The sequence below is a fragment of the Orcinus orca genome, chromosome 17, assembly GCF_937001465.1.
Source record: "Orcinus orca chromosome 17, mOrcOrc1.1, whole genome shotgun sequence".
Classification (NCBI taxonomy): Eukaryota; Metazoa; Chordata; class Mammalia; order Artiodactyla; family Delphinidae; genus Orcinus; species Orcinus orca.
The window spans coordinates 15,201,584-15,228,807 of NC_064575.1; the positions used below are offsets into that span (position 1 = coordinate 15,201,584).

The window sequence follows — 27,224 nt, forward strand, 5'->3', positions numbered from 1 at the left end:
CCAGTGATTAAATGGCCATGATGGTGGCTTGAATAGCTCTTGCAGCATCTTTGGCCCCCCTGCTCAGCGACCATGGAGCACTGTCCTTGTACTGTGGCCATGAGTGCTCATCAACCTTGTGCAATGGGGTCTTACAGGGAAAAGTAGTAACAACTAAAACTACTTAATACTTACTGTGAACCATTCAGTCCCTGTGCTGTTTGTCATAAACTTATGGGCTAACAACTAACATTTAATAAGCATCAGGTGTGGAGCTATGCACAATCCGTTCTTAGAACTACCTTGTGGGGTAAGTGCTGACATTATCTCAGGAAACTGAGGTACAGACATTAATTAGATCACACAGAGCTTATTGGTGGAGGAGTCAAGATTTGAACTCTGGTCTGCTAGTCTTACTACTATGTACCTATTAATATCTGCAGAAATCAACAAGGTATCACTTGAAGTTTGGATCTTCAAAATAAGAAGAGATTTCTTTCTTTGGCTGACATAAAGTCAAAGTTAGGTTACTAGTAGTTATGTGACAGAACCTAAGCCTCTTAAATTTCTTTTCTGATTTGCTTGTTTTCAGAACACAAAATGTTTGATTTTACCTTTAAGCAAATACAGTAATAATTTTTTCACTAAAAATAGTTAAGCTAGACAAAGTGGCTTAGCCTTTCTTTGAATGGTATTGGATAAAACTGGTTGACGTGTGACACACAGATACCTAGTGCAGCTTTTTGTAAAGCAAGTCATGCTTAAACTAGTTGTCTTTGTTAATACTGAGCTCTGTGCTGTCTTCACAGGATAGAGCTGAGCCATAGCGGATGCTGCCTTCCATAGATGGCTAACGGCTTTACACAGTGCTCAGTAACCAGATGGACCTATTATTGGAGTAGAGTTGATTTACAATGTCGTGTTAGTTTCTGGTGTACAGCAAAGTGATTCAGTTATACATATATATATATATATTTTTTTTTTTTTTTAATTTTAATCAAAAAAATTTTTTGGCCATGCCACCCGGCATGTGGGATCTTAGTTCCCAGACTACAGGATCGAACCCACACCCCATTCAGTGGAAGCGCAGACTCTTAACCACTGGACCGCCAGGGAAATCCCTATATTCTTTTTCATATACTTTCCATTATGGTTTATTGCAGGATATTGAATATAGTTCCCTATGCTATACAGTAGACTTGCCTTTTGCCTTTCCTTTCATCCTAGTGTGTTGGTCTGTATACCCAGGGCTTCTAAAACACACACTCAGTCCAACCCCCTTGACTCTCTTCAGGCCCTAGGTTACTAGTCTTTAATTCTTCCAACACTTGCTAATGTCTACTCTGCAACTCCCAAACCTGTGAAGTTTTAAAGCAGATGATGCTTCTTAACTGAATTACCTATCACACCTAGGGTGATCTTTGGGAAAAAAACATCTGTCTGAGCATTACCTTGAATTTCCTCCAGGGTTACTTTTAAGGCCACTCTTTAAAAAATGCAAACAGGTGGTCAGTATCAATCCATTCTTATAGGTGTCCACGTGTAGACAGGCAGCAGAACCAGTTTTCTTTGAAGACATTTGGCAACACCTTGGAGATATAGGGTGTCAACGGCTATTGCCGTCTGTGCAACAAAACATTTCTCTCCCATTTCCTCATCTATACAAGCTTTGCTCCAGGATTAGTTCTGAATTTAAGGACTGTGTACGATTAATTTTAGAAGAATGTAGTTAATACATTTGTTCCAGAATAGTCCACCTGGACTACTCACAGCCATATCCCCCCTTTTATGGAGGGAAGGACAACCCCAGAAGGGCAAAGCAACTAGTTCAAGGTCACTCAGTAAGACAGCTGTCCTGGCTCATGGTCCTACCGTGATGCTTCCCATCAGTCTTCAAAGTTTGACCAGAGGCCGGGTGACAGCAGCAGCCTCTGCAGGATCTGGGGGGCCCGTAGAGACTTTCCTCGGAGGAGGGCATCTAGGGCTTACTATTTACAATTACACTTGTGTATATATGTGCTTTGTAAAGTTTTAACTACATACCAAGGGCTTCCCCCCACCCCGCAAACCCACAGCATATGTTGTAGAACACATAGCATATGCTGTATGTAATTTCATAGAAAGAAAGTTCCTCAAATGAGTGTGGAGACACTGCATGCTGTGTCCCCGCTGTTGTCATTCTAGGTGTCCTGCCGTAAAAAAGACACCTTTAAGTTTGTTTAACTCAATAGTCCCTGAATTTGGTTATAAACCACTTTTTCTCACAGTTGCCCTCATTAATAATATATGAAACTAATCATCTTTTTTGGTAGAACACACTTTTTAGGAAAGAAAGGCTGTTCTAAATGTTTATCAGAAGTACACTCTTTCAACGTGTACATTTTAATGAGATTAGACACTAAAAATAGCATAAAATTTGCTAACAAAGAAAACATCCAAGATACGGCTTGTGAAAGTAAAAATGTTTATTCTGATTGATTTCTCAATGTATAGTTCAATATAATGCCAGTTTTTAATGGCAGAGATTTGGTTCCACTGAAACTCCATGATGCTACAGAGAGCTACTACTTTTTCCAGGAAGTAGGTAAACAGCTGGAAACAGAAAGCATGACTTTCTAGCAGCATGGCAACTGATTAAACTGCAGACCTATCAGGTCTGCAACTTTTATACTAAAAATGGCGCAAACATTAGCTGGTGACAAAAGTGAGAAGTGGGGAGCGAAATGTGAACATTGCAAGGAGTGATATATGCCCTGTAAAGACGACAAAAACCCAAACAGAGCTATAAAGATTTTAAAGGATAATTATAGAAAAGGGAACCAAATATTTTACTCAAATGTTTTTTAGAGCCTTTCTATAGAGATACAAATATATATATATATATATTTATCCAAAAATATGTTTTATACAGATAAATGTTTCTCAGATAAGGATGGGACCAAAGCTACAGTTATAACATAAAGCACTGTCTTTTGTAAGACTATTTATCCACCTGAATTTTCAATTTGAGGCTAGTGCATTAAATGTTTTCCAAATATTGACATCTTTTTATATATATAAATCAAGTAGGCATGATTTTTTAAGAGAGTTTTCAGGTTAAACAGTATTTTTCTAAGCTGCTGCGCATATCAAACTTATGACAAGCCCCATTAAGAATTATTATTAATAAACATATCAAAAAGGGCTATGTTAAAATTTTCTTTATAGTAAATATTTAATTTTCTGATTTCCAGTTTACAAGTGTTGAAAATGCACAAGAAAGATTTTACTTCACAAGTACTTTTATGTTAATATATTTTGATTCAATATATATGGCAATAAATCTTCATACGCCATAACCAAAAGTATGTTTTTTTCTCCCTTAAAAAAATGGGGATGTAAATAACATTAACAACCACTAAAAAATAAAGCACACAAGTATTTTGGTGAATTTACAAAACTTTTTTCCCAAGTGTAAAGGCTACAAAAATTCCTAAAAATTAGAGAACACTGAAAACATATTAAAGTTTGACATCCAACTTTATATTATTTCCATTTTGCCCTGAAAGATAACTTAAAAAATATGGCCTTGCTGGAACAGGCCATCTTGCTAATATAAAAAATTGCTGAGAGCAAGAAATTGTATCACTGATATGTAGAATTTTTGTAAATAGTTCTCTCTTCAAATCATTAGAAAAATGCTGAAAGATAAAAAACAAAATAAAATAAAATATGGTGGTGGTCCCTAAACTATTTTGAAGGCAGGTAGCTTAGTCTAAGCTGAAGTATTTTTTTCACTCATAGTAATCATCCTCCCCTCAAATGCCCTTTAAAAAATGCATGAAACAATAGTAGCAAGAATCAAAGAGCACAAACTGTATTTTCAAGAACAGAAAAAAATCTCTAGTGCTGAAAGATATAGTAAAAAGCAGATTTCTTTGGGGACATTAATCAATTAGATTATAATTCATTATGAAGATTTCTCTTTTCTATTACGGGAAGAGTCTGCTCCATTTGAAGTTACTGTTCCATTTACACCATTTTCTGAAAAGAGAAAAAAAATCAGGATTACTTTCTAAGTAAGTACAAATAATATTATCTTTTACACATAAAGGTACCCTCAGAAAAGAAAATTTAAAACCTAATATATACTCTTATGCCCTTAGGTGAAACTTACTTACTAGTGCTTAATCTTTACTAGTATTTAACCAACCATAAAACCTGATAACATGTTAAACGCAATGAACTGAAAGCAGCAAATTAAAAGTAATTACATATGTCAACAACATCTCAATTAAAAAAATAGTTAAAAAAGGAAAGTAACTACTATTGAAGGTAGGAAAAAAAGAGAAGACAGAGACTCTAAAAACAATTAGAAGAACTATAAAATAGTCTGCAGAGCAATACTTTTGGTAGAAAAAAAAGGAACATTTTCACACTGGACAGCAGACAAGGGAAGTTCTTGGGGATATGTTTCTTTCCAACGTATTAAAAAATTGGTGTTTTGGATGATAACTCTTATGTTTAAGAGTGTTATAATCGCCTTCTTCAAGCCATGATGGAATAACTGATGCCAGACCAACCCTCCCTCCAAAAATATCCACAAAAGGCGAACACGAAAATGGCTATTTGAAGGCACTGGGGAAAAAACCAAGTCAGCTAAGTGTATTTCTCCCCCAAGGTATTTGCCAACTACTAAACGTGCACGCACCAAGCAAGACTCAGAAAAATCCAGCATAAAGTAACTCCTAACAAAGAATAAAGCTACAGAGAGAATTGGGAAGTCTCACAATGACAGGGAGACAAAAATATGAATTTGGGGCCCACCAGAGAAGAAAGCCCTTAGAAATAGTTGATGTCCTAGGAATGAGGACAAACTGGAAATAGATCAGCTTCAGTGACACAGAATGATCCAGAGCTTCTACTAATTCATCCAGAGCCTCTGCATGCTTTTACACAAAACATTCAGTGTTCAACCTGACCTTAGGGGCACTGGCTTCTGCCTGGCTTTGCTGGAGCCCAGTCGGCCTCCCTGTGGCCTCAGTAACCGCCTTATGTGCCAACAACACAGGCTTACATCGTGTGAAAGCCCCAAGTGGCCTTCTATATTGTTAGCACAGTATTTAGTGTATAAAGGCAGAATTCTTACAATAATTTTTTTTTTTTAAGTATGAAGATACATGCAGTGCTGGCTTTTTAAATTTTAAAAAATTGGTATAATGTTGCTTATTTAAAAATAATGTTTGGATGCACTGGCAAATTATTTTTGTTTGCAGAGTGTTTTGTTTACAAATTGTCAGTCTTGTTTGTTTTACTTTTAATGTGATACTTTTAGTGTGACTTTTTAAATGTCTCGGAAATTAAAGTTTTACAAAAAGTGATTTCATAAAAAAAATATATATATCAGGTGTACCAGAAAACAAGACAAAATGACTGAAAACTAAGAGAAAAAAAAATATCAGAAATAGATCCTCAGGTGATCCAGATCTGGAGTTGTCACACAGGGATATTAGAAGAACAATGATTAATAAAAATAAATGAAAAGATAGATAATTTCATCCAAGGACTCAAAAATCTTTAATCCCAGGACAGGATAATACAGTAACTAAAAATATAAATTTAATAAAAGTTTAATAGCAGATTAGGCCCAACAGAAGAGATGAGTGAACAAAAAAAAAATGCTCAGATTGAAACTCAGAAAAAAAAGGATGAAAAATGCAGAAAGCACGAAAAGATATAAAAGGACAGGGTAAAAGGGTTTAACACGTGTACTGGAATCCCCGAAGGACAGAAGAAAGAGAAAGGGGCAGAAGCAATATCTGAAGAAATAATGGTGAAGAATTTTCCAAAAATGGCAAAAGAAATCAAGTCGAGATTCAGGAAGCTCTACACAACACCGAGCAGGATAAATGCAAAGAAAACCAAACCCAGGCACATCACAGTATAACTGTCAAAAAAACAAAGATAATTTTGTCAGACTGGATGAAAAAATTAAAATCCAATTACATGCTGCTTACAAGAGACACAACTTATATTTAAGGACAAAGAAAGGTTTAAAGTAGAAAAACACAGGAAAAGATAGAGCATGCTAACACTTTACCACAAGATAGTCGGTGAACTGGAGTAAATTCAGACAAGCTAGAGATGAAGATGGACATGTGACAATAAAAAAGGACAAATCCCACAGGGATTTATATAACCACCCTGAATTTTGATATACCTATAACATATCTTCACAATATTTAAAGCAAAAACTTACAAGCTACAAGAAGAAATGGGTCAATACCTTTTGCAGTAACCGACTGAACAAGCAGAGCTCCTTCCACCAAGTCAGTAAAGATACAAACCTGGACATCACAAAGGGACCTGACACCTACCTACAGAACAGAATACCCAACAAACACACAATACACATCCTTCTGAAGTCCAGATGGAACATTCATCAATATTGAACACAGGATGAGACATAATGAAAGTATCAACAAATTTCAAAGAATTGAAATCATTCGGAGTACGTTCTTTAACCACAGTGGAATTAAGCTAGAAATCAGTAGGAAAAAACCCCCCAAAACCTAGAAAATGCCCAAATACAGTATTTGTAAACTACACAATTTACTTATAAATAATCCATGGGTCAAAGAAGAAACCACAACTGGAATTATAAAATATTTGAAACTGAATGATAATGAAAGAGATATATCAAAACCTGTGAAATAAGGGTAAAGCATCGCTGAAAGGGAAGTTTGACCTTAACTGCAAGTAATTCATGAGAAGGGATGAAAAATCAATGATTTACTTCCACAAGGTAAACCACAAATAACAAAACAGCAAATTAAACCCAAAGAAAGGGAAATAAGAACAGAAATCAATGACACATCTGAGACAATCAGCAAAAGAAGACAAATGTTGGTTCTTGGCTGATGGAAGAAGAAAAGAGAAAGGCATAAACTACTTACACAGGAAATGAAAGATGGGAATCACTGCTGTTCCACAGGCATTAATAAGTGGATATTATGAATCATGTTACATCAATACATTTTGCAAATTTAAATGAAATGGATAAATCCTTGAAAAACACAATTTACCAAAAGAGAAACAATAAGAAATAGAAAATCTGAATAATCCTATTATCTATTAAAGAATGTGAACATGTAGTTAAAAAGAAAAATCTTCCCATAAAGAAGAGTCTAGGTTGGACAGCTTCAGTGGAGAATCCTTCCAAACATTTAAATATTACAAGAAGGACAAAACTGCCCAATACTTTTTATAAAGCCAGCATAACTCGTATCAAAACCTGACAAGGATATTACCCCAGAAAAGGGCTAACTATAGCCCAATCTTTTACATAAACACAGATGCAAAAAATCCTATTTTTACAAAATATTGAAAAAACCCATCCAGCAAAAGTGATATATTGTCATCATCAACTTGGGTTTATGCCAGGAATGCAAGACTGGATTTACATTTGAAAATCAATACATTACCAAAAAGTACGTATCAATATTCTTTATGAATACAGGTGTAAAAATCCTCAACCAAATACTAGCAAGCCAAATCAAGCAGCATCTAAAGAGGATTATATACGTGACCAAGTGAGATTTATCCCAGGACTGCACTGTGGGCTTAACATTAAAAAATCGATTAATGTAATCCATCATATCCACAGAGTAAAGGACACAAACCATTTGATGATCTCAATCGTTGCACAAAAAGCACGTGACAAAATCTAACATCCTTTCATGATAAAAATTACAAACAAAGTAGGAATAGAAGGAAACTTTCTCAACCTGAAACAGTCCATTTAGGAAAAACTCACAGGTAACATCGTACTTAATGGTGAAAGGCTAGATGTTTTCCTGCTAAGATCAGGAATAATATGAGGATATCTGTTCTAATTCTATTCAAAATTGTTCTGGAGGTTCTCGCCAGGATAATTTGGCAAGAAAATGAAACAAAAGGCATCCAGACTGGAGAGGAAAAAGTAAAACTATCTCTAGTTGTAAATGACATGATCCTGTATACTGAAAATGCAAAGGAATCCACAAAAGTACTAGAGTTAAATAGTAAAGTAAAATTTAAAAACCCTAATAAGCACAACAATGTTGTGGGATACAAGATCATTATGCAAAAATCAACTGTGTTTCTACACACTGGCAATGAACAATCCAGAAATGAAATTAAGAAGACAATTCTATTTACAACAGCATTGAAAAGAATAAAATATTTAGGAATAAATTTAATGAAAAAGTGCAAGACTTATACACTGATAACTATAAAATTTAATTGAAAGAAATTAAAGAAGACCCTAAAAGATGGAAGGACGTCTATGTTCATACTCCCCAAAGTAATCTACAGATTCAAGATAATCCATATCAAAGGCCAGCTGGCTTTTCTGCAGGAATTGACAAGCTGATCCTAAAATTCGTATGGAAATGCAAGGCACCCAGAATAACCAAAACATGAAAAAAATAAAAATGGTAGACTCACATTTCCTGATTTCAAAACTTACTACAAAGTTATAGTAATCAAGACAAGGGCATAAGAATAGACATAGAGATGAAGAGACTAGAATAGAGAGTCCAGAAATATTAAATTCTTACTTTTATGATCAACTGATTTTCAACAAGAGTATCAAGACAATTCAATAAAGATTAGTCTTTCCAACAAATGGTGCAGGGGCAACTGGATATCAACACGCAAAACAATGAGTGTACAATGGTGCACTTTGGAAAACAGTTTAGCAGTTCCCACCAGATGTTAAATATACAGCTATCACATGACCCAGCAATTCCACTTCTAGTTATATATCCCAAACAGCAAAAAACAGGCGTGCAAACAAAAACTTGCATGTGAATGTTAACAGCATCATTCACGGTAGCCAAAAAAGCGGAAACAACCCAACTGTCAGTCAACTTACGGATAAACAAAACATAGTATATACATACGCTAGTATATTATTTGGCCATAAAGAGGAATGAAGTATCGGTACATGCTACGACATGTATGAATCTTAAAAATATGCTATGTGAAAGAAACAGCTGCAAAAGATCACATACTGTATGATTCCACTGATAGGAAATATCCAGAAAAGGCTAATCTACAGAGACAGAAAACAGGTAAGAGGCTGGCAGGGGAACGGAGGGAATGGAAAATGACTGCTAATGGTGAATATACTTAAGAACCACTGAAACGTGCACTTTAAAGGGTGAACTTATGGTGTGTGAATTATATTACAATAAAGCAGTTATTAAAAAATATTACTGAGAGAAATTAAAGATAATGTAGATAAGTGGGAGGTATATATCATGTTCATGGGTTGATATACTCAATTCTCCCTCAGCTGATCTACAGATTCAATGTAATATCAATCTAATACCCCAGTGAAGCTATTTGTGTATGTGAAAACTGACCAAGATGCACTAAAATTTATATGACATGCAAAGGGTCAAGAGTTGCTAATACAAGCCTGAATAAGGATAGGACTGGAGAACATAAACTACTAGCTATAAAGACTTATAAGGAGCAAACCACAGTTGATATATATTTTAAAATGGAACTCCTTGTGTTACAGTTCCAACTATGAACACTCGAAGTTGAAAAAAATTACTCCACTGTCAATGCATTTTCAATCAAAAGCCAGAAGGAGAAAAGAGGTGAGATGCAGACTCAAAGATGAAGGATCAAACAATCAGAAGTTATTTAAAAAAAAGGTGTTCCACTTGGGACTAAAGGGCAGATGGGAAGGGGCTGAAAAAAGGTTTTTTTTTAAAAATGTGAGTAAGATGCTTGAAAGTACAATCACTCTCGAGGTTAGTTATTCACTAAAACTGCCCATGTCCACATTGGTCTATAGTGGCTCAAAGTCATCAAGTCTGGAAAACTTGTCAGAGAGAACTCAGCGGACAGCTTTTGAGGAGAATAACTGACCAACAAACTGTAGGATGGGGGAAATGATTTTGTTTCTAATTTTGCTAATAAGTAGAATAAACTTTCCTTTATAAGATTTTAAGTCTTAACAAGATTATAAATAAAACCCCAAAACAAACAAAAAAAAAAGTTTCCTACTTCAAGGTTTTCATTGCTTACTGAATACAAACCTGTTCCTTTTCTAGAAGACCTGCCTTTAGTCACTGTTGGTTTCTTCTTCACAGTTGGTGCCTGAAAAGTAGAATGTTCTCTCCACCTCCGTAGCTGAAAATTAATGAACTTCCACATCATGAATGCTTGGGTAATGCAAATAGATGCCAGAACAGCAATTCTGAGAATATAAAGGAATAAACAGAGAATCAGAGCGCACCCCAACAATGCCATTGAATAAAGTAGTCCATCCTGCTTTGACAGGATTAACTTAGTGCTAAATTCCCACTAAGTTGACAAGATTATGTTAATGAATAATTATCCTGCTAATGATTAATCCCAGAAGTTAAATAAACGCTTTAGTACTTCAGTTTGGACATGAAATCGTTAACAGGTATGAAATCAAATCGAATGAATATTTACCCTAACCCCTGTATTTATCCCTTTATTTTTAGATGATTCATATTGTAAACTGATAAGACATACTATATAGTAGTGCAAAGTGAGAAAAATTTTAAATCAACTCTACCTAACAGCCAACACGTTGAAGTTTCCAGTACTGAAATCCAGCTTCTGATTCTCTGCTCTTGCAAGGCCAAAGCCAACAGTGAGTACCGAAAGAATTAAAGTCAGAAGTCTTCCCAACACAAACAGAACTGCCCACAGAGAAAATCTGAGAAAAATGTCACAAGTCAGATTCGCAGAATTGCAAACATAAGAAAAGATCCTAGTAGTAATCAGATTCCTGTTAAGCATTTCTTATTGTTCTGCAAAAAGGATTCTGAAATAGAATGTTAGGGAAATGCTTCATATTATATCACATTCTTGAAGATATATAACATATCAGCATTATTTCAGGTTCTAGAAGTCCAGTAAAGAAATGTTCGATATTTTTTGTTTAGCTGATCTTTTTTTGTGTGTGTGTAACAACTATTAATGATTCTCGGAACTACTGGTATATAGAACAATTTTGGAAAATGCTGGATAAAACAAAAGCCGTGTACTCAATTCTCATGAGAGTCCCAGTTTTACTTTTTTTTTTTTTGTTAAAGGCCTCACACTCTTTACAAGTCATATCACTTCAATTCTGTTCCAGTTCAATTTTCCCATCAAAGTATTTTAATATCTTTAAGGCTCTATAATCTATTATTTCAATTTCTTCTGAAAGTTCATTCTTCCTCATTCTTCCTTCTCCAAAAGAAAAACGTGCACTTAAACAAGATAGGAGAAGTTATATCAGAAAAGTAAACCCTCAACCCTCAAAATTACAAGTTCCAATACAGTATCTCTCTAGCTAAGAACGATTCTATTTTAGAGAACAAAATACCAACATCAACAGCTAAACAGGGTCATTTTATTTAAAGCTGCTACTAACAGGTTATAAAAAACAATATAATCGCCAATAGCATGGTCCTTGGCAACATAGGCACTGACTTTAATTACACAAGAAATAGAACGGCTCAACAACTTACCCTTTCTGATACTTTTCATCACTAAAATAAAACAGGCGGGAAATGTGGAAAAGAAACTCAACAAAATAGTGCAGCACCAAAAGAACAAGTCCTAGATGATTCAAGCTGTTAAAAAAACACATTTAAAATGAAAAGATTAATTATGAATTAAGACAGATTAGCATACGATCTGCCCAGTCCATATACACACTCAAGAAAAATCCCAACTCACTTCAAAAGATAAGCTCCAGCAATGTGAAAGAGGTAAAGACCAATGTAGACGAGCTGACGAGGAATATCTTCCTGTAAACAGAAAATTGCACAGTAGATTAAAACATGGGGAAGCAGTTCTGTTCTTAGGAGCAGTGTGGCAGAGTGAAAATGCACTGTCACAGAGGAAGACTTGAAGGCCAGTCTGCCCCGCACCCTTCCTGAATGCTCACCCCAATTAGCCGCAGTTCTTTAACCTCTCCTGGCTTCAGCTACTCATCTAAATGTGAGTAACAGCTGGGTTTGCCTGAATCAGATGAACTCCAAATCCCTTTCAGTACTGAGTGGTTCTTTTCATAATAAACATTTATTAAATGACACAATATTAATAACCATAATGTCCTTGTACTATTAAAATTGCTATGTTTATACCAGTAGAGGTGCTTTTGTTTACCTAAATAGTATTCACATTTTTTAGCTCATGCTTTTAGTCCCTTTCATTTCATTGTCAGTCAAGTCATTAAAATCGAAGGTTAAAATTTATCTTCTCACTTAGGATACCATCTATTTGTATATTCTTTCTCCTCTTAATAACCTGTAAGCCAGGTATCCAGATTTTACTTTTGCTTCTCTTTTTTTCTTCCATAATCCCTAGTGACCTGGTTATCTTCGAAACAGTGGTTTTCAAAGACATAAGTCAAGTGAATCATGAAATCGATGTAGGGGGTCACCCTAACATGTTCTGAAATATGAAATAGAATAAAAAATGCTGGAGTGTATAGCTCATTGCATTGTTTCATGAAAATTTTAATCCAGATTTTACACACACACACACACACACACACACACACACAGAATTATGATATAAACTCTAGTTTTTCATCTTGGGTTGCAGTAAAAAATGTTTGCAAGATATGAACAGTGATAGGCCCAATAAACACTTGTTAATTTATGAAATGCCTCTACCTCTCATTTCTGCTCTCTCTTTTTTTGGCAGTTTACCACATATATTGATATATATATGTCTCTATTAGCCTGTCAAATATATATTACAAGGCTCTATTAGCCTGGTTAGTACTTTTCATGTACTGCAGCTCTAATTAAAATGACTAAAATGGTGGTTGATGTTGGCAGACTGAGCTGCATTCATCTGGAACCTCACTAGACTCATCTCTGGCATATAATAGAGTTGAGCACAGGTCTCTATTGGTCTTCTCTTTGCCACCTACATTTCAAGTAGGGAGTTACTTGACCAAATCTTCTGAGAAAGAGTAGAGTTTACAAGTATAGTTTTGAAACTAAAAACTCTTTTCTAGTAAGAATGCTACAAAGATCAAGTGTTAGAAAGGTAGAACATACAACAGTTGACTAGAACTATACAGAGTCCTACACTTTGGGTCTCTCAGGGAAAACTCCCAAGACATAATACCAAGTTTACAGTGGAGTTTCCAACTGGAGAGAGAAGTATCTCTGAAAGTAGGCTGTCTGAAGATTCTCTCCACATAATTTTCAAACTTCCGATGAACTAATTCTCCTTACCAAAGGAGAGGGGGAGAAAGGTGTCGAGACAACATGGTGAAGTTCAACCACAAGAAAGCCTCTTCGTTCTCTTATAGTCATTTCAGACCAGCTCAGCTGTAGGGTTATAACTGCAATATGATATGCTATGTGGTGTGTATATCACTGGCACTGCACAAAATGATTTTAGATAGTATACAAGAAAACAAACTTTCATTATAATTTTAAATAAAACATTGTAAGTTGCAGCAAGGTGGCATATAAGTGACTACGTATGGGAAATACTGCCATATTCCTTCCTTCAGATGTGTTAAACAATGCTCCAAATTTCTGAGGGGAAAACAACACTAGGGGGACCCCCAATACTTATAATAAAAGCTTTTTTGTTTTTTAATTGCTGATTGAACACTGAACTCATTTTACTACATAACAGCTTGTGTAAATCGATGTAAAAAACTAATTTGCTGGAATAACTGCTGGAAAAACCAGAGCAGTGTAACTGCTTGGGAGGATTAAAAAAAAAGATTTTTTTTAAGAAGAAACACAAATAAGTTTTAAAAATACGCCATTTAGCAGAGAACATAAGATGCCTATCTTTTCTCCTCTCTGACAAAAAACACTATTATGAATTACAAACACACTACATTTCAAAAAGCCATTCCATTTCTTTTATATTTCTTGTCCTTAAATCTCAACCTAATTGAGGCAAGGTTGTGCTTGCCATTAGGTAAAGAAAAATCCAGAGCTTCTTCCCTAAATTCAGGTTCAACTTTGCATTTCAGCCCTGCCTTTCTGATAGCAGACCAGATGAGCCAATACTGGAAAGTAAACTACCATCACAGCTTCCGTCTTCACAACCATCAAATGCCTAGCAAGGGCTTTTACAATAGTCTCTTCAACTTTCAAAAGGACGGAGTATTAAGAATCCTTTTTCTAAGTAACAGCAACGTCCGCCTTATACAAACTGACCAGTGTCTCTACAGCAATGTTTGCATACTCAAAGCCTAACCAGAGACAGCGTGTCAAAATAAACGAGTGACAGGGAAGGGCCCACAAGAAGTGGTGGACAACGTGAGCTAAAGGCATTCCCACAGTAACAATACAAAGGTAATGTGCATGATGTAGCGTGACTTTTAAAATGACAAATTTCATCTAGATTTCACTTAGAAAATGGCTGCTTTCAGCAGTCCTGTTCTAGGCCAGACTCCTCTGACATTCTTCAATCCTCATGGGGTTACAGCCCCTCTGGGGCTTACATGTCTATGGCCAACAAAAAAGACCTTGCCCAGCAGCAGGGTCTCTGGGGCCTACACGTTTCCCTGGGGCTCAGGGAGAACAGAGAAGGCTGGGTGAAATGTTGGCACATTATCAGTTCACTGGCCACGTTACATTTCAATTAGGGAGTCAGTAAGTCATCCACGGGCAGTTCATCACTGTTCTAGAATCTAGAGTCTAGATGAATATAAACATGGCTGAGAAAAGGCGATTTTGGTTTTTCAAGACATTTTCACACATCATTCTATGATTTTGTTACCAGGAGCCAGAAATGAGGTTTTGTGTATTTGTTTGTTTAAAGATTAGCAAACTTTTTTTATACTTGAATGAAAAAGATATATAATGAAACTGAATTATTAGAAAAGCATTGCCAAGTTCGTATCTATCTTTAATGCTAACATTCAAGTAGTTTATGTAAGGATGATGTCATAGAGTGATGACTTAAAATTCTGATAGCTTCATTTTTCATGGAAAATCTAATAAACGTAGTACACTTAAATCAAAACAAATTCTAAAATTATAAATAACTTCAGGTGACATTTTCAGCTGTTATTCCAACATGTTTTTATTAAAAAGGTCAGCCATATACTTTAGTAAACTTCTGTTTTTTAAAGAAAATGCTTTTCTTAACTACACTGTACTGAAAAATTAAATTTAAACTGAATATCGCATATATGCCCAAATATAAGGCAAAGATTTGCCCCTAAACAACAGATGGAGCTGTCTCATGTGTAAATTTTTTCAAAGCTCTCATACTACAGGGATCTGTATCAATTACTTTATTCTGAACAACAAATAAATGTTTGGGTAAGATACACAGCCTGAGAAACCTCAATCAATGTCACTTCTAAATGCTTAGAGAGGTCTAGTGGAGGAATAAGTAAGACAGAGGTAATGATGTACTCTGGAAAAACGGACTTAGATGAGTCAAAGAGCAGCTCGAGTGATGAAGGACGGATGTTAACCACAAAGTTGAAGGGTGGACATAACCCTCATGAAGTAGGAGAAAGCATTTTTCTAATTTATTATACTTTATATGATATACAATTATATGTATGGATAATTAAACCAAATAAACTGATATTAGAAATAAAACATTTGGCTATTTCATCCACACTTCCCTGAAACTTCATATATTCAAGTTGGCTAAAAAATTACATTTTGAATCCTCTTATGGGCAAAAAGAGAGGACTATTTGTATTGAAACATACGTATTACATGTGGTTATAATATCCTTCTTAAAAGAAACTGAGTTATTTGTGCCTAACACACATCTTGAACTGCTACTGTGTTCCTTTCTTCATTTCTCTGTAGGATCGGTTCAAAACAATCACTGTACTAGTTTTTTCCAGTAAAGAGTTCTTCCAAAACCAATTTTTATAGAGTAAATTTTAAGAAACTGTTTAACACATATGCAGCTGTTACTTTCAAATTATGTTAATTACTTGCAACAGTTACTTTCGACTGTCATATGTAGGTGTTAAAAATAGTTTCAGTTAAATTCTAAGTTATGCAAATTATTCCATAAAAATTAAGATTGCATTTCTGGAGAAATGCCATCTGGCAGGAATTGATAAGAAAAGAGCTTTGAGAATGAAAATGAACAATTACTTTGAAATGTCCCTCTCTACTTACATGGTCAACGAACAAGATATAGACATATGAATTAATAATGAAACCCAGAGGTATTATGTCCACAGGTATAAAAAGTACACGAAGAAAGCTTTAAATATTGGAACCATGGTACTAAGACATCAAGGAACTATGAAAGTCTCAGCAGTGCTTTGCAGAACCTTCTGTAATGATGGACATGTTCTCTATCTCTGATCCAAGATGGCAGACCGTGAAGCCACGTGTGGTGAATGGGCACTTGTAATTGGGCTAGTGTGACCAAGAAAGTGAATTTTGTTTTTGCTTAGTTAATTTAAATGTGGCTTGTGGGTACTAATTTGGACAGTGCAGCTATGGGACGTGTATGGTTCACAGTAGGTGCTTACTGAATATGGAAGCGTTATTGGAAACTGTGAGCCCAAGAATTTTACCTTAAGACAGTTCTAAGTCACAGGTTTTATGCACCTTCATCCTAATCCTTACAATCAACTAGAAAAACATTGTACTTTACACGGCCTCATTTAGAAACACGGTGGTGTTTTCTAATTGTGGCAGACAACAACGTCAATGATGACAGACACACAGGACACGAAAAGTCACAGACACAACACAATAATAAATCAAGTGTCTATACTCATGAATTAACTATTCAGAGTATGTATAGAAATAAGTGTTTGTGGCTTTTGAGAAGGCAGAGGAAAGATGGTTGCTGGATGGATTGGTTGCTCTGCTATTTTGGAAAGCTTCTCAAAGTAAGGGGATTTTAACAACAGTGTTTTAAACATGGAAAAATGTGAAATACATACAACAAACAGAGAGTATAATGAATTCCCAGGTACCTATCGCCCAACTTTCTGGTTGTTAACTCATGATCAGACTTCTTTTATCCACAGCCCCACCCATGTATCAGTTCATATATAGGAATATTTAAACAATCTCTCCCCCCAAAAAAGAGAACAAAAGTGCTTGATTAATTTATCAGAGGGAAACGGTACTCCAGAAAAAAGAACTGGTGTGTTGGGATTATAAAATTAGAGAATGTCAGTGTGAATGAGGCATAAGGAGAGAGTGGAAGAAAAAGGGACCAGGGGAGGGGGCACAGACAGGAGAAACCCTTAGAGCACAGGTGAGCAGCTTTATTTTAGTTTAAAGCAACAGGGAGCTAGTAGAGTTTTTAGAGGAGAAAGAGTTAAATAAAGGAAATAAAGTTTACTTTGTGACATCACAGAAGCCTGACTTCAGAAGTACTGAGGGTAAAACTACACAGGAGGCTACTGTAGTGCTCCAGTGGTTTACTCATTGTTCAAACAAAACAAACAAACATCTTTCCCACCTATTTCACCAGGAAAAAATTCAAGGTGAATATTTAACTATGGTTTACTTTTCTCAATTTCTCAAAAATTCCCAAAGAATTTTTCTTTGGGACTTACACACAGTACAATTTAGTTGTACAATAATCTAATTAATCCTTTTGGTCTCGCTTGTGAAACTGCTAAGAATATCAGTAACACAAAACTAACATTACATTGCAAAATTTGTTTAAATTATTTTAAATTACCACTAACATAATTTTAAAATGAGAAACTAACATGTCAAATGTAAAATCCCCCTCTAAGTTAAAATGACTGAAGGTTTCTTCAATAAATACTTAAGGATACTTAGTGGAAAGGAGAGAGGTGAGAGAATAGTGGGGGGAGAGTTGAGGTGAGAGGGAGGTTAGAGACATGAGGAAATAATTTTAAAAAGACTTCCAAAAAAGGCAAAAAAAGGCAAAAGACAATTTTTAAAATTATAAAACCCCTGCTTACTTTTTTGGTTTTCTGGAAGTAGAGTTCAGGAAAAGCATGAAACCAGTATGCCAACTGTGATATGTAGAAAAACTTCATTTGAAATCTGTACCAACACAAGAAAGTAAAAAATACCTTTTAAAGCATACCATTTTTAAAGAATAAAGTACAAACAAACACTGGAAATCAGGATGTACTAAGTAGCTACCTTTGTGTTATCACTTCAGGTCCCCTCACGATACTCCATGTACCGTACTCTCCAACAGCCACTTCCCCCGGCCCCCCGGCCCCCCAGCATCAGTCAGCTCCTCTGGATTAAACAGCAGAGGCAGAGACATGATCTGCAGAACACTGTGAACATGCAAGCGAGCTGCGAGGAAACAGAGGCCCTTGTCTATTAGTTACTTAATACTGAAGAGTATGCCTGTCAGCTACTGAAGACATACGGACCATGACTCTAAGGGAATCAAATCACAGATCGGTAAGGTTTCGTCAAAAGGCAAGTGGGAAGGGCAAACAAGATGGATAGAAAAGTGAAGGTGCATAGATTAACCAGCACCTGAAACCAGGATAATCCCAATTTCAAACAATCCCTGGATTTTTTCTTAGGGAAATACGGTAACTCTACCAGGTTGAGACACTGAGAGCCCCCAATAAATGGAGGCAAACCAGGATTCCAGAGGAGAATAAGGCACTGACGGACTCCCCAGGAGACATATCATATTCAGTCTAGAGTCCAGTCTCCTCCTCACATCACACCCCTCCAGATCTTCTGCTTTCTCTCTGCTCTCCCTCCCCTCTCCTCCAGAGGTCTAAAGCAGAAAACACAAAGCCAATCTGAATAATTCCAGCGGGGTGGGGAGCGGGGGGAAGATACAGTCCCACATAAATATGATGTTTATATCTCCAGTTTACAAAAGTGCATTGAATTAACAATTTTTAAAAGTCAGAGTGGCTCAGCAGAGTATGGTAATATTGCAGGGTCATGTTATTCCCTTCATACTTTTTCACCAGTCCTCATATCACAACACATTTATTGACTACTTTCTACCTGATAAGCACCTACAGCCTGGCACAGCAAAGGATATAAAAAGAGACAGCTCTTCTTGCTGTCAAGGTACATATAGCCTTGGTGGGCATGGGCACAATTCAAGACTTAGATAAATGAGACAATTACAGGACAGCCAAGACAATGTATAGATAAACATAAAATACTGCACACCAAAATGACAAATTCAGGAAAGCAGAAGCCAATATAGGCTAAAGGAGCAAGGAAAATATGGAATAGATGTTCTAGAGCTGGGCTTGAAGAATGAATAACTTAGCTGGCTGACTTTGCAACCCCTGAGCTTCTTACAGCACTGTACAGAAACCCTGGGGGCCATAAAAATAAAAAAGAAACAGTCCGTACCCTCAAGCTTATAGTGTAAGAGAGTAAGAAATGGAAGGAGTGAAAAGAGACTGGAGCAAAGAAAAGGAGCAAAAGAATGTAGAAGATGGAGCAGTGACGAGAAGGGTTAGGAAAAAGAAAGGGAAGACAGAGGACTAAATTAGGATTACTGTTAAAAATCAGTTTTCTCAAGGTAACAAACATGCTGAAAAGATTATATACATGAAAAAAAGCACACAGGAATTTTTTGTCCTTATGGCAGTGAGACTGCCAAAGACATACCTATTGTACGAATTTCCCTAAGGTCCTAAAGAGAATAACAAGAACAAATCCTGCTTAAAAGTGACATGACGATGGTCCTTAACTAAGAAAAACCTGCTGAAAATGACTTACGTCATCAGGTTATGGGGATAAGCTCTCCACAAGATAGTTGGGTCTGAGATATAGTTTTCCTAAGAGAGAAGATACAAAAATTAGCTTAATGAGCATGGAAACGTCTTAGAAAATAAGACAGTATTTTCATTCCTTGCACATTTACATCTCTCCACCTCAAGTTCCATTGAAGTCCAACCTTTTAGATGTTTTAGTTATTTTCCATTCAGTCGAACTGCTTACTTTAGTGAAATGAAAATCAATATGAGTGACTTGAAGTCAAATAAGACATAATTCCTGGCTTTCGAAATTCCTTCAATCCAGTAGAGTAAAAAAGACACGTATGCAAACAAACATAACACAACCAAAAAACAGTGATGGCGCATAACAGAGTTACAACAGCCACTGGAGGGATGAATGTTGTCCTGGGTAACCAAGCAAAGGGCTCAGAAAGAGGTGGCACCTGACAGGAGACAGAAGATCAAGGTGTTGCCAAGTTTTACAGGGTTATGTCCACATAATCACCACGTCTTTTTCTTAGATAACCAGATCTATTTAGTGAGAATTACTGCATATGTATATTAAAAAAAATCCTGAAGCAACTTATCCTTAATATTTTCCCACGGAAGTTTAACACCTTCACGTTTTTTAAAAAATGTGTAAGATAGAACTTTTGTACATCAACAATAAAAATTTTTTTTAATGTATAAGAAAGATTTTAAGCTGAACTTTAATGTATCTGTAAAGTATCATTAAAGCAGCAGTTTACAAAGGAACAAACACTGGACTGAAAGGCTGAGTTTTAGTCTATCTCCAACCATAAATGTCATACCCTGGAAAATTCACTTTACCTATTTATTCATCTCTAACATAGCAATTAAAAAAAAATACTGTGTCCTGACAAACTCAAAAATATGTAAACTCTGGGGTTCATATAAACTTAAAGGACTGATATTACTAATATTAGATACTCTCTTCCCCCTCATTAGTTAGAATGGTACACTTAAAGGTTTAGATAGCCTTAATAAAAAGTTAATCAATATTTTAATTTGCTCAGAAAATACCTGGACTGTTTTTAAAGAACGAAATAACTGGAAACACTACAACTCATGTAACCCAGTGAAAGTATCACTGATAACTTACCCTTTTTGCTAATACAGAGATACCTGCAATGACTACAAGATATGAAGACAACACTCAGATCGACTAAAAATGAGTAAGGCTTTCTGAAACATTAAACATAGTTGGCAATTTTTGCTGTATAAAAACTAACTAAAAGAGAAGCTTACTGATGAAACTTGATTTATATACTAGTTCAAGAGCAGAACTCCTAATCTTAGATAAGAACAACAAGAGACAAGGAATTTTTCTAAGGTTCAGGGTTTGCTTATGAGCATTAAAAATAGGACATCAATTTCTGTTCTGGGTATATAATTAAATACTTTTGAGAGAGAAGAAATTCAGCACAGTACATACTTACAGATATGAGAATGAATGTGCCCCAAACACAAGAAAATAGGTAGAATGCACTCAGCTGACCAGATTCATTAAACTTGCTGTGTTTCGTTTTGGAAAAGTGCATCCGCCTGTTAATTTTCTAAAGATAAAAACAATCGTTAATAATTAAGATTATAAAATATATTTAATATGACTATCATAGTATGGAGAGCTAGTATTTTACAAAGTATAGATTTCTAAGATTGCATACTTACATCCAACACATATTCTTGAATTATGGCATGAATAATTATCGCCACTAGCATGTAGAAGAAAACTGTAGCCAAATCTTTGATACCATAGTAATAAAGGAACGCTGATTCAGTAGCTTGTTCTTCTGAAGGTCAAAAAGGACAGGACACACATACACAAAAATATACATAAGATTATAAAAACAGCACTTAAGTACAACATAGTTATGGAAACAAACAAGAGAAGACTAACCTAATAAATAAGTTTACAGAAACATCATGGTAATTTGCTTTTGGACACCTTCAGTCTTAGGAACAATGAAAACTGAGGAGACTATCTAGAAGTCTAAAGCTTCAGAAATTATTTACAAAGACTTGACACATGTTAGTTACAGCCATTAAAGACCAGAGAACAGGGAAGGGGAGGCCACATTAAGATCCTTGGGGACTGTAAAATTGGTATTACCCCAGGGATAGGGGTTAGATTATACTTAGGTTGTATTAAAGTTATACTTAGCACATTTGCCTGTCTTTTCAAAGAACTTTTGAAACTTTCTGCTTTCTAGCTCTACTTTCAAACTAGACACCACATTTATGATTCTGCTGGAAAAGCTGACTTAACTTTGATTTGATTTAGTTTTGAATTCTAAGCAGGAGAGAGAGGCAACTGCTACAATTGTTTTCAATCTTCAAAATTGCTAAGATTTTTTCAGAACAAGACTTAATCAAATACTTGTGAATTGATAAAAGAGCTTTGTTTTTTTCTGGCATACTCAAATTTCAAAACAACTTTGTGGTTCTGAGTACTGTGATATCTAAGTTACTACATCAAATATTTACAAAATGATATAACTGAACAAAAACCCAACTCCATGTTGTATAATTGATCTTACATTCTAAATAGAGAGACTCCTGGCTCGCGGCAAGTTTACCACCTGAGTATGGTAATATTTTGTTAACTGAATACCCCACTCCTCACCCATGCTAGTTAATTTTTTTCTTTTTTGCAGTACGTGGGCCTCTCACTGTTGTGGCCTCTCCCGCTGCGGAGCACAGGCTCCGGACGCGCAGGCTCAGCGGCCATGGCTCACGGGCCCAGCCACTCCGCGGCACGTGGGATCTTCCCGGACCGGGGCACGAACCCGTGTCCCTTGAATCGGCAGGCGGACTCTCAACCACTGTGCCACCAGGGAAGCCCCATGCTAGTTAATTATATTACTGTATTCAACTACAATCAACTTCCAATAACAACTTGATTTTCACATAGCATCATTCAGAAAAACTTTTCGAAATAAAACCTGAAAGTGTAGTTTGGATGTTATTACCAGATACTTATTGACATTCTCTCTAATCAAATAACTGATAGGACGGTAGAGCACAACCAAAAAGTGAAAAATAAAATGGGCTTAAGAGGGTTGTTATTACGGGTCCAAAATAGAACCCATACAAGTCAGAAAAACAGAACCCGAACATTGGGCCTTTAGAAACCTTGACTGAACAAAGACACTTCAGACAAATGTAAAATATCTATTCTTAGGATTTTCTTATGAAAAGATCAGAGGGAAGAGAAGGCAAAAAAAAAAAGTTCTTCATTGGAATTTTAAGCCCATTTACAAAAATACACAATAAACATTAAACACATAAAAACTGATTTTCATACAATATATATTGCGAAGTCAACCAAAAACATCAGATTTTGCATTACAAAATCATCAAAATAATATTCAGTCTAATCATGAATGAGACCTGTGAAAATAACGAAGAACCTAGTATTCACGGAGATTTCCAAGTCTGTCCCACTGAACTCTTCTACTAACCAGAAAATTCCAAAAGAAAACTACCTACCTGTTGCAGGGAGGGTAACATTGTACTGAAGAGTAACAAAAATTATAGAAGCTTTTGCTGTTATCTAGAAAGAAAAAAAAAGATCAAGTCAATTTGTGACCCTCTCCCAAGTAGCAAATCGGGGGGAAAAACATTCCAAGTTCTGTCCCCACATCTAAGAACCAAGGGCACCCTAGTTCCAGCTGCACCCTGACAGGCACGACTGGGCTTCCCGATCACCAAGGGGTTGATCTTGAAAGAACATAATTCGCCAGTGTAGTCTGAAGTTTAGATGGGATTGTGTAATTCACTCCTAACTTTAAGATTTCAAAAGAGATACTGCAGTTCCAGTAAACAGTGTTTTGACAAATAATGTTTCTCTACTCTAGACCTGTACAATGAACACAAAATTTCCATCAAGAAAAATTTTAAATGTAAATTAATGAAAGAAAAGGAAGCACAGTTACCATGACAAAACGTAGATCAAAGGTAGGATCTGTGGTGTGTGTTAATCTCCCACACACCTGGCATGGTTACATGGTCGATAAATATTTAACTGACCTGACTACTAGTAAAAGCAAAGTGGTCAGAACAGAAAAATGGAACGCTTACTCAATATTTATAGGCACCAGGCACTGTGCTAGACAAGAAAGGATAACAAAGGAATGGTATAATCCTGATGACTAGCAACTCAGTCCAGTCTGGAGGACAGGTAAACAGATTGCTATAATACCACAGAATCAATGCCAATGTGAACTGAGGATAAACAACCAAAGCATTTTTTTTGTTTTTGTTTTCCTCCTGGGGTGAGGAATGAGGCATGCTCTGGAAAGGCTTCGCAGGGGATGTGGTGCAGAAGTCGTCTCCTGTTGGAAAAGAAAAGTACCCTAGGCTCACGCAGTGGGACCAAGAGGGCAGCACAGGTAGGAGAAACAGAAGCACAAAGGTCAAGGAGCGGTAAACAGGAGGTCAGGCTCGGGCACTCATCAGGAAGGGGTAGAAAGACCTAGAAAAGTTACCAAGTGCTAGAAAGGACCTAGTTTGCTGAGCTTAGTAGTTTAGATTTTATTTTAGCCCGACCAGACAGTTTTGGGGAGGGGGAAGTTATTCGTGCTTTTCAGAAAGATCGCTGACTGGGGTGCAGTGCTGGCCTCTCAAGCCCCCTCGGGGCCGCGCTCCACCCCGCAGTCAGTATCCCCTCCCGGTCATGTTAACGCCGCTCCCCACACCCATCCTCCCTCCACCCGCGCCCCAAAGGACCTTCACCGATTCCCATTCTCTCCAGGATAAGAACAAACTCTGCGGTCTGACCCCTGCTTCTCCAGCCTCTGTCCGGCCGCTTCTGCCCCATCCCTTGCCTCCTGCACTCCTCCCCCCATAGCTCCATGCACCCGCAGTGTTATCTAAAACACTGCTGGAAAACTTCTCCACTTCAGATCTCAGGTCAACTACACCCTTTCAAGGAAGCCTTCCCCGTCTCTCAGGGCAGGTCATTTCCTTTGTTAGATTACCTCAGAGACCTGTGTTCCTTTCTTACAAAACGTATACTTTTGGCGTGATTGTGTTAATCACTGCTGTCTCACCCATTAGACAGCCAGTAGTCTCCATAAGAGCTGGGAGCACGTCTGTTTCTGCTCATCACTATATGCTTAGAGCCCAGCATGGCGTGTGGCACTTATTAGGCCATTGTTCAATATTACTGAACAAATATTAGATAAAATATAAACTGGAGTAAGGATGCAAGTCAAGTACGAGTTTTGCAAGAGACCCTGTGAAAAATAATAAGGTCTGAACGAAGGCAGTAGTAGTGGGTAGAGGCGGAACTTTTGAGGCAGAATAAGGCTTGGTTAGCAGGACAGAATCAAAGTATGTACTGATGCTGCAACAACTGGGTGAAAAGCAATACTATTAATAAAAACGTGGAATATACAGGAGGAACCGCAGGCCTGAGGCAAAGAAGAAATTGCACTTTATATAAACTTAGATTTCTACGAGATATGCAGGTGGCAAGACCAACAGGTAGGTAAGACCCACGCCTGGAGCTCTGCAGGGAGGCCCGGGCTTAAGGATTTGGAAGTCTCTGTTTACAGACAGTACGTGGTACACAGTCGAGGCTGTGCAAGTATATAAATCCTCTACAGAGAGTGTACGGGATTCGATGAGAAGTAGGACACCAACAGAACCACGGAGAGGGCAGAGAAAAAGGCTGGCGGCAAAATAAGAAGAAATGATCAGAGAGGAGAGGCAGAGAGAGGAGGAAGAGAGCTAGATGCCCCCAAAGCCAAAGGGGAAACATTTCAAAAAGGGGTGGTTAATAAAGTCAAAGTTTCAATAGAGATGTGTCAGGAAAAGAGCGCAACGGACCGGACGACTTAAGAAGTCATCAGTGGTCGCAGCTTGAGTGACTCCAGTGAAGAAGTGAAAGCAAAAGCCACCTCACAGTGGAGTGCAGAGCACAAGGGGAACAAAGGGGTTCCCAGCGACAGATGCCAGGTCAAGATTTATGTCGTTTCGTCATGAGAGGCACTGAGCTGGTGCGGGGGCAGTCAGCAAAGGCACCAGGGAACAGGGAGAATTTAACATGTAAGGGCATAATGGATGGAAAGATCTGGTAGGGGTGAAATATAAGGATAGAGCTAAAGGTTGATCTTGAGCAGTTTTCCTCTTAGATCAGGCAGGCAGAAGGTAAAAATGATGAGACAGATAAGTTCAAAACAAGGCAAGAAACTGAAGAAATTCCCTGTGGCGGGGGAAAAGCAATGTCATCTGTTAAGCATAGTTGGGGACTCAAACGATGAGTATTTTTATAGTTCCTTTAGGCAAAGGAGCTGGCCAGGGAAAAGTAAAAAGATCCCCGGGTATTACTTTTGTCTGAGGTCAGAAACCTTTGACTTGTACTATTATCTATCAGCAAGAGTGCATGACTTTCTCTGACAACACTGAGCAATCCACAAATGGGAGGCACGGAAAAGGCAGATGGCAGGCTGGACCCCCGGGTGGATATGTGCAGGCCAAGTAGGGAGAAAGACCAAGAGGGAAAGGGAGCTGAGGGCCTGGGGAGAGTGTGGACAGTAGTTAAAGTCTACAGGAAGAAAAGCAAAGCAACAAGGGGCTAGTATACTGGAGAAAAGGAAAGGGGACCAGGCCCCACAAAAGCCTGGACTAGGTGGAGAGCTGGCATACGAGCAGTAGACGTGGGGAGATGAACAACATGCAGGTTGCAGCTGAGTTCTGCTGTTCTGGAATTCAGGATCTGGAAATATGGCAGACTTGTGAGATGAAGTCAGGGTATGGCCACCACAGTGAGTTGTTTCACTGGGTAGATACATAAAGATCACTTGCCTAGAAAAGGCAAGTACGGCTTTTCTGTATTACATTTTGGGTCATTCACACGGATACGTGAGAGCAGAACAATGACATGAATTTCCAGGGTAACACTGCTTTCATGTGATTCTTTTTAATAAAGTTGACTGATTACTAAATTTTATGTTTTAATATCTTTGTTTAGATTTCATATATAAACGCACACACACTCCACATCCCTGTTTCTAATTTAGAATATGAGGTCACCACTACCATAGCTAAAAAAAACTTTTTAAGTTTTTTTACAAATGACAAGTGAAATTCTTCAAAGATAAATTTAATATCAAATTCCCCAAGCAACAAAAATTAGATTATCCTTTACTGCTAGGCTTCCAAAGAAAATTAAAATCCGGCTTCCAGCTAGCTTGGCATGTGACAGTAAGCGGAATAAGAAGAGGAAAAATACAAACTACACACCCTAAAAATGTTTATAGAAAAATGTTTTAAAAAGAAGAAAACTTAAACCAGTAATCATGCTCTTAGCCATTTCTAGGGGTCCTAAGCCTCATACCACGGCCAGCACTGCTTTAGTTAAACTAGTATTACAGTTAACCAACAGTAAGACAAATTAGTTTGGAATAAAATATGCTACAGAAATATACAACGTACTCAAAAGTAAATATGAGTTTATGACAATTTTGGACGTTTAAAGCACTGCTCTCCATTTATAAGAAAAATATGAGGCTTATTCAGATACATC

At 37.0% G+C, this 27,224-nt stretch overlaps 1 protein-coding gene across 1 annotated transcript in view; it reads right to left on the reverse strand.

Moving 5' to 3' along the window:
* Positions 1 to 2,426: 2,426 nt before the first annotated feature.
* The window catches only part of TRAM1 (translocation associated membrane protein 1), a 29,082-nt gene continuing 4,284 nt past the window's right edge, over positions 2,427 to 27,224 (reverse strand). Inside the window, exons 2-11 of the mRNA XM_004280585.4 lie at positions 23,183 to 23,246; positions 21,362 to 21,483; positions 21,130 to 21,246; positions 19,671 to 19,729; positions 17,909 to 17,993; positions 11,719 to 11,789; positions 11,508 to 11,612; positions 10,565 to 10,708; positions 10,056 to 10,216; positions 2,427 to 4,002 (exon numbers count right to left, since the gene is read on the reverse strand). Coding sequence (XP_004280633.1) covers positions 3,929 to 4,002; positions 10,056 to 10,216; positions 10,565 to 10,708; positions 11,508 to 11,612; positions 11,719 to 11,789; positions 17,909 to 17,993; positions 19,671 to 19,729; positions 21,130 to 21,246; positions 21,362 to 21,483; positions 23,183 to 23,246 — 1,002 coding nt within the window. The 3' untranslated portion in view covers positions 2,427 to 3,928. The remainder of the gene's footprint in view (positions 4,003 to 10,055; positions 10,217 to 10,564; positions 10,709 to 11,507; positions 11,613 to 11,718; positions 11,790 to 17,908; positions 17,994 to 19,670; positions 19,730 to 21,129; positions 21,247 to 21,361; positions 21,484 to 23,182; positions 23,247 to 27,224) is intronic.